At 50.1% G+C, this 11544-nt stretch overlaps 4 protein-coding genes across 4 annotated transcripts; 2 read left to right on the top strand and 2 right to left on the bottom strand.

The window, feature by feature from the left end:
- Positions 1-365: 365 nt before the first annotated feature.
- N7509_003296 (bZIP transcription factor) lies at positions 366-1327 on the bottom strand (the record flags this gene model as incomplete). The annotated part of the gene is made up of 2 exons (XM_056627933.1): positions 366-1114; positions 1186-1327. 2 exons carry the CDS (start codon positions 1325-1327, stop codon positions 366-368), a joined length of 891 nt encoding a protein of 296 aa, XP_056490667.1.
- A 1322-nt stretch (positions 1328-2649) lies between these two features.
- On the top strand, positions 2650-3935 carry N7509_003295 (zinc-binding alcohol dehydrogenase family protein; the record flags this gene model as incomplete). The annotated part of the gene is made up of 3 exons (XM_056627932.1): positions 2650-2944; positions 2996-3619; positions 3676-3935. The coding sequence occupies 3 exons, from the start codon at positions 2650-2652 to the stop codon at positions 3933-3935; spliced, it is 1179 nt and encodes a 392-aa protein (XP_056490666.1).
- Positions 3936-6068: 2133 nt separating this feature from the next.
- On the top strand, positions 6069-9096 carry N7509_003294 (MCM DNA helicase complex subunit MCM3; the record flags this gene model as incomplete). Its single annotated transcript, XM_056627931.1, has 9 exons — positions 6069-6138; positions 6209-6227; positions 6291-6342; positions 6397-6443; positions 6514-6616; positions 6686-6949; positions 7008-8330; positions 8375-8991; positions 9048-9096. The coding sequence occupies 9 exons, from the start codon at positions 6069-6071 to the stop codon at positions 9094-9096; spliced, it is 2544 nt and encodes an 847-aa protein (XP_056490665.1).
- Positions 9097-9635: 539 nt separating this feature from the next.
- Positions 9636-11055, bottom strand: N7509_003293 (Spo7-like protein; the record flags this gene model as incomplete). Its single annotated transcript, XM_056627930.1, has 2 exons — positions 9636-10720; positions 10800-11055. 2 exons carry the CDS (start codon positions 11053-11055, stop codon positions 9636-9638), a joined length of 1341 nt encoding a protein of 446 aa, XP_056490664.1.
- Between the last annotated feature and the right edge of the window lie 489 nt (positions 11056-11544).

The raw sequence follows: 11544 nt of genomic DNA, 5'->3' as shown, positions 1-11544 counted from the left end.
TTTCAAGGTTTCCAGTGCGGGTCCATGAACAATACGCTTATATTTAGTAATCAATTCAGATTTTGGTTACCGCAAGCTTCCGTTGTCTCAGGCCAGTTTGTTTTGTATCCAAACCTTTCAGGTGGGGCATTAAGTGTATCATACGGTGGCAAACGATGGGATCAACAGCCGTATGCTTGGGACGGGAATAGCAGAAATCGTGGTCCGAACTACATATTATTCCCCATAATCATGAGACACTTTATTGTAATGTAGGATCAGACTGAAAGGAAGAACGAGAGGGTTTCGATACCGTTCCAATGCTTTCTCATTTCCATAATTTTGGGTCATCACAGACCCCATCATCTTTATGTTCCCTACTATTCTCAACCTAGGATTTGACGCCAATGGAGTAATTTCTCGCCCCTCTTCACTCTCCACTTGTTACTTGAAACGAGAATCTCAGGGCATCCTCGGAGAACCCAACCCCACTTCCTAGCAAATGCCTCTGTGGCCTCCCAATTTCGTGGATCCCAAGGCGTCCCCCAAACAAGCAAAGTCGCATCACTATGCCGGGTATCCCAAAAGGCAGTAAGGTCATGACACAATTCATCGTCGTCAAGAGTATTTCCTGCCATAATGAGATTGTCCCTCATCTGCGGGAAAGGAAAAACATCAAGCCATGGATGATGTGGAAACTGCTTTTGCAAAGACGTTGCCCGTAAACTGAGAGGAACAGCATTGTGAGACATATGTGGACCAATTTGACTAAAGATCGAAACTGTATCATCCCGGCACATCCACTCTGGAGACATGCCTATAGCAACTGCATTATCGTAGGCTGCACGTAGGATATTCAATCTGCTTAGCTTGATGAGCTGGTCCGCTCTCGGTGCACATCGAGTAAAGTCTTTCATGGCTCTCTTTTCGAATTCATGCATGAGCTCATGCACAGTTGGAGGAGCGAATGAGCACTGGTCATGTTGGACCGAAGAAAGTCTGCACGTAATAGGCGCGAGTCGTGTGGATTCCTCAGTGCAACCAGGGGCAATAGTGAGATTCCTTCCAACACCGCAGACAACAGTTACTCTTTCCGGCGGTCTTTCCTCTTTCCCCTTTGCTTCTTGACGCAAGCCTGTTTTTCGTAGCAGTTTGGTATTAGCGATAGAGCGGATACCGAAGGGAGGCACCCAAAAAAAGACTCACGATATGATCTCTGGTTGAGCCGATTTTGTAATCTCCGCCGCGTGGCCGAATTCGTGATGCCGGTCCAATCGTCGCTAGGGGAGAGAGCTTCTGATTGTGTCCCCAACTGCGGCTTAGTTGGTGAGCCTGGTGCCAAAGACATAGCGTGAAATTTCAAGCCGTGTTGCGGGGCGCTCAAAGTTTGCAGTATGCGCCTTGACGATGCAAATATTCGCGAGAGGAAATTGATGGAGTGTATGCAAGATGCTTACAGAATGAGTGACATTGGTCAGCAGCAGTTCTACATGGAGTGGCGATCCACTTGAGACTAGGCAGACCAAAACGCTCCCGCCTTCGTTTTAATCTGCTTACGCCCCATTTAACTCTAAATCCTGCCAATGGGATCACTCAAAACCAAACCCAATGATTCCACCTCCGAAGGTCTGTCTGTACATATGTACACATGATGATCCACTTTTTCTTTGTGTTCTGCCATGATATCTCGTTGATATCTCGTTCGTGGTAAGCTGGAGTATCAGAGCCATACAGGGGTTATTTCAACCTCCCCTAGTACATTCCTGCTTTCTCTTCAGCCAATCAACCCTATTCATCCTATATTAGAAATCAGATATGGCTGTCAGGTCGTGCCCAACTCCGGTGAAGGCATCAAAATTCTCCGCGAAGTGGATTTAATCGCGGCCCCTTGACCTGGATGCACATTCAAAAGTGATGCGTAGCTGGGGAGCCAAGCCTATATCTAACCAATGAGCATCTAGATGTAAGCGTTTTAAATAGAGTTCGAAATGATTGACCTCAACACAATCCACGCCATCCTCAACGTCCACTTCGCACCTATGAAAAAACTTACCCAGTGTAAATGATGGAGCATCCCAGGGCCTCGGGGTTTATGGGCCAAGAATTCACAGTTCCATTTATACTTTCAATCTCCATCAACATCGCCGAGATTATCGCCAGTCTCAAATCCATACAAGAAAGTTTTAGCCGTGCAGCAACATGCCGACGTAGCTTGGTCAGATGGTCATTTCGTGGCCGCATCTCTTAACTTGATCAGCGCCAAATTTGGAATGTGTCCAAACAGACGCACCGGCAAAGGATGTCACTACTCGAAGCCGGCTTGACTTAGGTTCACATTGATTTCGTCCATAAGAGGGCCCTTTATGCACAACAATAGTGACGTCGCTCCCGGGTTCGGCTTGCATCCCTCGGAGCTGACAACAGTCTAACTCCGAGTTTTAATCCGCATCTAATTCCGCGGACATTCTTGTTGCGTATTTTGGAAGAGGCTTGATATAAAAAGTCTTTCGCTCAGGGGCCAAAACGTGCCTCCTGATTTGAATACTCCAGTCACAAGGCCCTGAAGCTGTTGATACGAGTCTACTTCTTGACCTTGCACTACTTATCTCATCGCTACTGCCAAGAATAAGTAGCTCTTCCAAACTTAACCAACTCACACTGAAAATTACCATGGCCGCAAGCGGCATGATGAAAGCGCTAGTTTTCAGGCCCCAGAGTCAATCTCTAGCTGTGAAGGACATCACCGTGCCAATCCCTGGACCAAAGCAAATCCTGATCAAGGTCGAGGCTGTCGCGCTCAACACGGTAGATGTCATGAACATAGACCACCCTATTGCGCTCCAAGATATGCGTGTCGTTGGCACAGACTTCGCGGGAGTCGTGGTGAGAATTGGCGAAGATCTCCAAACTCTGGAAGACCCGCGGATGAAGATTGGCGCACGCGTCGCTGGACTTGTTCAAGGCGGTAGGTGTTGTCTCCTCTTTTGATCCTAATCACACGTCTGACAGTATCCAGCAAACTCTGCCAACGACCGTCCCGGCGCCTACGCCGAGTACGTTGTGACCGATTATGACTTGACCTGGAAAGTCGCTGATAGCGTACCGCTGGAAAGCGCCGCTACCATTACTATGTGTGGTCTTACTGCCGCACAGGGCCTCTTCTACCGTATGGGCTTTCCATGTCCGTTCTATGGGACACCGACGTTTGGGGGTGTGGAAGAGCCCGTAAACGTTTTGATATACGGCGCAACAACTAACGTCGGCCTTTTTGCGGCGCAGCTAGTCCGTATCGCGGAAAAGACAGCGGGGAAAAAGGTCAGACTCATCGGAGCTGCCAGTGCGTCGAAGCATACCTCACTAAAGAAGGCACCATATCAATACGATATCTTAGTCGATTATAGGGATGATAATTGGCCAGAGAGGGTCCGTGAGGCGACTGATGAGAGCGGCGTGTCATACGCAATTGATGCAGTATCCGTTGGCTCAACAGTAGGGATGGTCGAAAGCACATTGAGCCCTTTAGGGAAATTTGCCGCTTTTCGGACTCCAATCATTGGCGGATTTGACATAGCTGCCTTGAAGATCAAGCCTGTCGTCGGTCCAGTTTGGGAGGGCCTCGGCGTTGAGTTCGGTTATCATGGTAACATCATCATATTCTCCAGTTACCTGGTTTGATTCAATCTAATATGTCTACAGGTGTAACCCTACATGCCAATCCAGATGCTAGAAGCTTCGCCGCCGCTTTCTTCAAATACATCGGCCAGGAACCAACTTCTGGTTCGAATGTTCTCCAATCGGGCCCCATCCGCCTCATGCCTGGCGGTATGGAACAGATCATTTCTGATGGCTTCGCTGTGCTCCGCAAATCGTCCCTGGTATCCAGGGCCGGATCGGATCAGAAAGACGAGACTCATTTGCAGCCAATCAGCATGGAGAAGTTGGTGTACAAGATATAAATGGGAATCACAAGAAGTGATTTCCTAGAACCTCTTGGCCTCCGGTCGTGCTGGCAAATTCTTCATAGGACCTGAAAAGAACATTACCCGAGCTGAGATGGCTCGTCTTCTCGATGTCTTTTTATTTGTCAAAGATATAGAGCCGTAGTTTGCCCCCTGAATAGGTGGCGTTCTGAACAGAGGCCTAAAGGTAGTTCTTTTAGTCAATCGATCGCTGGGATGAAACAAGTGGTCCTCACGAGTACTAGTTGATGCCGATACCCGGAGGTCAATCAAAATCTTAAGAGAATGTAACTGTATGCGTCTTCAACAAAAAGGCACTTGGCGTAGCTCTTTCCGACTTGTGATCAAGTTAAAACCAGGAACCCAACTGCTGAAATACAGCATCATCCCTATCAGACTTTTATTCTCCACTATCTGCCCGCCGCTCCTTCCAACTTCCAACTTATACACCTTCCTTACGACCATGAGCATGTCCACTTCTCCCCCTTATTATTCTTCTTCTGCTCGTTTCTTCTCTTCTCCTTGTCAACATCCTTCTTCGTTCCTATTGCCTCCTATTGCCTCCCATGTCATCTCCCCACTCACTTGGAGACTGTGACATTCCTTTTTTTGAAGGTTGCTTTTGTCCGCCACCGCCCACTCAGAAATGACCCAGTCTCATAATCTCGATACTGGAGCTTTGGCCACGAAATTTTTATATTTGTTCCTACTTCGTTTCTAAGATTTGCAACTCTGCCACAACTCTGCCACAAATTCGAGTCACTTATTCTGTAAAGGTCTCCGAGTCGGCCTTTTGACATGTTAACCTCCAGTTCACCTGGACTCAAAGGCCAGACAAACATTCCATGACCAGAATATAGGTACACTGTATATCTAGGTATCCATTTCCTGCTATGAGCCTAGACCAGACTCAGATCAGTCCGCTAACCAATCTGCAGACACAATAGTCTCTGCGGACACAATGGACTCTACAGCCCCAGACACATTCCCAGGCCCAACCAAGCCTTGGAGCCTCCGCACAAGACAAGACACACGAGGTTGATGGATTCTGCAGCCCCGAGTACATTCTCAGTCTCAGGTCCAGAGCTTATATTCTCTGTTGTTGACTGGATGCTCCAGGGAATCATCAGCAAAGATGAATGGAAATCGCTTCAGATCCGTGTGGGCACTACCTACTTCACCGTTCGTGATGTTCAAAAAGAAACCCGATGCTTACAGTCGCCCATACGCCTCCAACCTTCTTCCTCCCTTGCTCTTGAAGTCGGGCGGTCACAGACTGCTGCAAACCTCGAGGATGGAAAGATCAGGGTTGTCATCCGCGCAAGACAAGGCCCACAAACTTGATGGATTCTGTATCCCTGCCCAGATGTATTCCCAGGTCTATCCCCAGTCCCCCCCGCACAGGATGAGCACTACAGGATATTACGAATATTCAACATACCAGCTCGCGGGACAAAATACCTCGTCAAGAAATACTCCCGCACAATAATCCAGAGAAATTCTTCCAAAAAGAACCCAAGAAACAAACCTTCTCGAAGATTCAGGCGGAGAAGGTAGCCCGGATCTCAACCCACCGGGCCTTCATATTCGCAACTGGATCACAGCATCGATCATCCGGAAATGCTTGAAAGAGAATTACAGCATTCAAAAAACGGAAAAACGGACATCATGTGGGATGGCTATCTTTTCGAAAGCTGGGGAGTCCAGCACAGTTGCCGAGTCAACCTTTGATTCCAAGTTGTTATATAGATGATGGCTTGCGGAAACCATGGGGCCATGAGATACGTCACGCAACACGAATACAGGATACTTAGTCTTAACCAAATAGCGTCGTTGAAACATTACAACTTTGAACTGATCTGACTGTATTGAGTTCAGGTTCTGATAAGAATTAAAACCAGGTGGGTGCTTTGTATATACTTGGGGTCTCGTGCTCTGATTGGTTAGTGTGCTCGAGTGTATTACATAATCGACGCGAACGCGTCTACTCACGCGTTCCAATTTTGCCTAATCGGGACGCGCTAACTGGGACCCGCACAGGCTGGGAGGGTCGTTGATTTCCATCATCTCTCCCCCTCGACTTGGACTTGGACTTGGTCGATATCCCACATTGAAACCACCACAACCACCATGGATACCCAGTTGCGTGATGAGGCCGCGCAGGATCGCGTGCGGGCCGCGAAGGAATTTCTTGATCCCAGTAAGTCTGCAACATTCTGCTGCGCTGCGACCGAAATTGTTTTCTAACCTGGTGCTTTTTTCCTCCTCAGCCGATAACCGCGCACGGAGGTTCGTCGATTTGCGACTTGATATGAATTTGGAGGAGGGATTCTTTCTGACAAGATGAAACAGCTACCGAGCCGATATTGTGGTGATGCTCAATCGTGGTTCACGCCGTTTGCTGGTGTGTTTTTGTCAACCCCTTGGCAATGTGGGAATGGGTAACTGATATCTGCAGGTTGATCTCGATGACCTTCGCCAACATAGCAGGGAGATGGCTGATGGGTAGGTAACATTTTCTGATCTCTCGGACTTCCAAAATGATGGCTTTGGTTCTGATCATATTCTCAAACAGACTTCTCACATCTCCCTTCGAATACACACAATCCTTCGATGCCGCCTTGAAAGACGTTGTGAAGCATGTGATGCCCGGAAAGAAAGAGTCAGCGGATGAAGTGGTATGTCTCGATTGACGCATCTGGAGACGTGCATCCAAGCAACGCAATGCTAATGAGTTGCTTCGATAGGTTTACTACTGCGCTTTCCACGGAGCATTCGGAGAGTACTCCTGCAATCCCCGCACATTGGGATCTCAGCAATTGAACCGCATGGTGGCCCTCGAGGGAATCGTGACAAAATGTTCCCTAGTCCGACCAAAGGTGGTCCAAAGTGTTCACTACAGCGAAAAGAAGGACCGTTTCCTTGCCCGAAAGTACCGCGACCAAACTATGACTGCCAGTGGTGCCACCAGCCTGAACGTCTACCCTCAAGAAGATGAGGACAAGAACCCGGTATGTATACCTTCCTAGATCAACGAACCATTGTGGTTTCTAATTTCCGACTTTCTAGCTCATCACTGAATACGGCTACTCTACTTACATGGACCACCAATCGATTTCAATCCAAGAAATGCCCGAACGAGCCCCGGCCGGACAATTGCCCCGCAGTGTTGATGTGATTCTTGACGACGATCTGGTCGACACGGCCAAGCCTGGTGACAGAATTCAACTGGTCGGTATTTACCGCACCTTGGGTAACCGCAATGCAGGCTCTGGGTCCTCCACTTTCCGAACTGTCGTTATGGCCAACAATATTATTCAACTATCCTCCAAGTCTGGCGGTGGCGTTGCTCAGGCCACCATTACCGACACCGACGTCCGCAATATCAACAAAATTTCCAAGAAGAAGAATGTATTCGAGCTGTTGTCTCATTCTTTGGCACCCAGTATCCACGGACACGACTACATCAAGAAGGCTATTCTACTAATGTTGCTTGGTGGTATGGAGAAGAACTTGGAAAACGGTACTCATCTTCGTGGTGATATCAACATTCTGATGGTCGGTGATCCTTCGACTGCCAAGTCCCAGCTGCTTCGATTCGTGTTGAATACCGCCCCTCTTGCTATCGCCACAACCGGTCGTGGTTCCTCTGGTGTCGGTTTGACTGCAGCTGTTACCTCAGACAAAGAGACGGGCGAACGCAGACTGGAGGCTGGTGCCATGGTTCTAGGTGATCGAGGTGTGGTCTGTATCGATGAGTTCGATAAGATGAGTGATGTCGATCGTGTTGCCATTCACGAAGTCATGGAACAGCAGACTGTCACCATTGCCAAAGCTGGCATCCACACTAGTCTGAACGCACGCTGCAGTGTTCTGGCCGCCGCCAACCCTATCTATGGACAATATGATCCCCACAAGGATCCTCACAAGAACATTGCTCTCCCCGACTCCCTCCTCTCTCGTTTCGATTTGCTTTTCATCGTGACAGATGACATTGAAGATACAAAGGACAGAATGGTCTCCGAGCACGTCCTCCGCATGCACCGTTACCGTCAGCCTGGAACCGAAGAGGGTGCCCCAGTCCGTGAGCAAATGAACCAAACCCTCGGTGTAGGCAACGAAGATCGCGGAGAGAAGAACCACACCACAGAAGTTTACGAGAAGTTCAACGTCATGCTCCACGGCGGAATGATCAACACAGCCCGAAGCCGCGGAAAGAACAACGTGGAAATCATCAGCATTCCTTTCATCAAGAAGTACATCCAGTACGCCAAATCCCGAGTCAAGCCTGTCCTCACCAAGGGTGCAGCGGACCATATCATTGCTGTTTACTCCGCTCTACGAAACGACGAGCTCCTCGGCAACAAGCGTCGCACTTCCCCATCACACCCCGTACCCTGGAGACGCTGATCCGTCTGTCAACTGCCCACGCCAAGGCGCGCCTTTCAAACAGAGTCGATGATAAGGATGCTAAGCATGCCGAGGCTATTCTGCGTTTCGCCATGTTCAAGGAGGTGGAACAGGACAAGCGTACCAAGAGGCGCAAGATGGCTACCTTCGACGAGGACTCCTCGGATGACGACAGTGATCCCGAGCTTGGGGGTGACGACGAGGACGAAACCCCTGCCCGAGGCACCTCTACAGCCACTCCTAGTCGCCGACCTACTCGGGCACGAGCAACTCGCGGTGCTGCCAGCTCCGCTGTTCCCGAAGAGGAGCCGGAGAGCCAGACTACCCGCACACAAACCCAGACAGACTCCCAGATGTCCGTGGCATCTTCGCACCCTGCCTCACAACTCTTGCAATCACAGGGCGACGACTCCCAACCGACTGCCGTGGAGATCACACCCGTCCGATTTGCTCTCTTCCGCCAGACACTGGGTCCTCTCATGGGATCTCGTGTCTTCGTCGATGGCGATCAGACTAACGTTAATGATATGATCGAGGCTATCAATACGGCTATCCGTGCCTCGCCCAGCCAAGGTGCCCACATCTTCTCTCGTGCGGAGGCCACTTCGGCTCTGCGCAAGATGAACGACGAGAACCTGCTAATGTGAGTATTCAACCTAAACTTGAACCGACTGGTATTATGACACACATAACTAATAGATTCCGCAATAGGTTCCTCGAGGATGATGACAACGTCTACCGTATTTAAGCTATACCGTTGTTTTTTCAAGTCTTTCCTAGGAGAAAGTCCCGGACATCCTGGGATTATGATGCTGGTTTATGAACATGTTTCTTACTCGCTGCATTGGGATGATGTCATGTTTTCCTTTTTGTCTGGAGTAAGGCGTCGATGCATTGGGGGATCTGGATAGGATCAAGTGATTAAGAATAAGAATATATGGCAGTACATTTCGTATCCGAAACCCACCATAGAGTCGAAGGCACTCGGTAGTAGTAGACATAGCTTCAAGATTTAAGTTTGGAGGCCATCTATATCCATAGTACCCGACGGACATCCACCCTGCTTTTACACTGGAAGAAAATGTAATTGAAGGGAAAAAATGAATGCTTGCTTCATGCCGCATTACTGGTATCTATAGAGAACTGCCGTGCTGCAAAGTCCAAAACATCGAAGAGAACCTTCGTCACAACCTGTAACACCACGTACCAAGGAAGAGATATCTCAGGGTACTACAAGATAGGAAACTGCCCAAGCAACGGCATGAAACAAAAGGTATAGTCGCAATTCTAAGAAGCAGTATTTGGTTCAGGTACAGAGGTCAGTATACTTTCCTTCTCTCTATCACCCACCAGCACCGAGTCATCGGACGAAAAAGACGGTGTCCGCACACCCTCGCGCACCTGCGCCTGAGTTAAAGGTGACAAGCCCCGACGTAAGGACTTGGATCCCTTCCGCTTTCTCTGCTGCGGACTTTGATCTCCACCCGATATAGAAGGCGTTGTACTTCCGCGTCGGGGACGACCAGAGGTAGAGGAGCGGGAAGGCGGACGGTCTTCGACGTCAACGGGGGTAGTGCTGCGAGAAGAGGTACGGGAGTGGGAGGACTCGGAGCGAGTATTCCGACGAAGGGAGGGGGCACGGTGTTCTTGGGTGAGTTTGGACGAATTGGACGGTTGATGCTGGTGGAGGGAATGAGGGCGAGGAGGAGGCTTGCTCTCCGATTCAATAGAACGGTGCAACGTCGCAGCCACAAGACGGCGGCGCCTTGAAGCGCGCCAGTCCAAGCCAAGGCGTCCGAGCCAGTTTCCCTCTGATCGAGCAAGTTGACGTTCTCTCTCGCGCAGCTGGTGACGTAGCTTTGCGCGGCGTTCGTTCTCGGAACACCAGAAGTCGGTGCGGTATTGGTCCCATTTATCGCGGAACTCCGGAGAGAAAGATTTGGGGAGAAGAAGGAGATGAATATAATCGCCGCCGGGACTGAGATCTTCCTCGACGAGGCCGGACTCACTATCCGCGCTGGTATAGTATTGCTGGTAGTGCTGCCGACTACCGCGTTTGTCGTTGGGGTGACGTTCGATAAGTTGAAAGTTGCCGGAGGGAGAAGGGAAGAAGGGAACGGAGAAAGGAAATAGGAAGGAGACGTATGAGAGCAACTCCTGCCACCAAGGGCCACGGATGATGATGATCTTGGTGTTCATGGTGCGGAGGCCGCGGTTGGCGACGGCGAGCCAGCGCCGTGGCCAGCGGATTCCACGCTCCCATTGCCCCGTTCCCCATACCAAGAGTGCAGTGACTACTCCTCCAAGGAGAGCAACCTTTTCTCCCATCTCCACCATCCAATAAACGGAACCACCGACGCCGAGGCCATCTTCTCGGGGGGCGTAGGAACAAGGCGTAGGAGAAGTAAGCGATCCAGCCCGCAAGGAGTAGTAGGAAGAAAGTATTCTGACGACGGCGTTCACGGAGGGCCAGATATTGCGCTCGTAATGAGGCCTCCATAATCAGAAGGTTCAGGTATATCTGGGGAGGTGAGTCGGGTGCGATGGCCAGCGGATCTGGTGTTGAGGGCCGTGGCGGGGAGGAGGAATCCGAGAATGGAGCTGGAGCTGGAGCTGGAACTGAAGCCGGAGCCAATGGCTCCGGCGTAGGAGCATGAACTTCAGGCAGGGGAGCACCCTTGACGATTTGGTCCAAGGGCGAAGCCATGCTTGTAAAGAGTTGGCCGTGGCGGCCCCGAGGAGGATTGTTGAGAAGTGAAGTGGAGGTAGAGAAGAAGGAGAGCGGAAGGGAATGGCGGCAAGACACGACATCATCCGCCTTCCTTCTACTTTACTCTTCTTCCCTCTCTCCCTCTCTTCTTCTCTCTACCTCGGACATTGCCATTCCAGTGTCTTCAACTGTCGGAATCTCTACTGCATCTCTACTATACCTCCATATCCTATTGTGCTCTCCCCCTCTCATATTTACCCTGTCTCATTTGCGCATGCGCATCTGCCTGTCGGGGTTAAGCCTCGTCGCCGATTGTCTCCGTGTTCAAAGCCCCCAGTCCATGACTGTCGCAAACCTTCTTTCAACTCGATTTATTCTTTCAAATCATTTTTCCCAACCTGCTTTCTCTCGCAAGACTTCAACTCTTATTTCTCGACCCGTTGCTCAACAACATTGGGTTGATTGCCCGCACTCCGCACCCCTCGC

The sequence above is a fragment of the Penicillium cosmopolitanum genome (assembly GCF_028827165.1).
Source record: "Penicillium cosmopolitanum strain IBT 29677 chromosome Unknown utg000005l:1.0-4006212.0:1.0-4009387.0, whole genome shotgun sequence".
In the NCBI taxonomy this organism is placed as follows: Eukaryota; Fungi; Ascomycota; class Eurotiomycetes; order Eurotiales; family Aspergillaceae; genus Penicillium; species Penicillium cosmopolitanum.
Note: the sequence above shows the minus strand (reverse complement) of the source record. Positions and strands in the feature narration are given on the sequence as shown.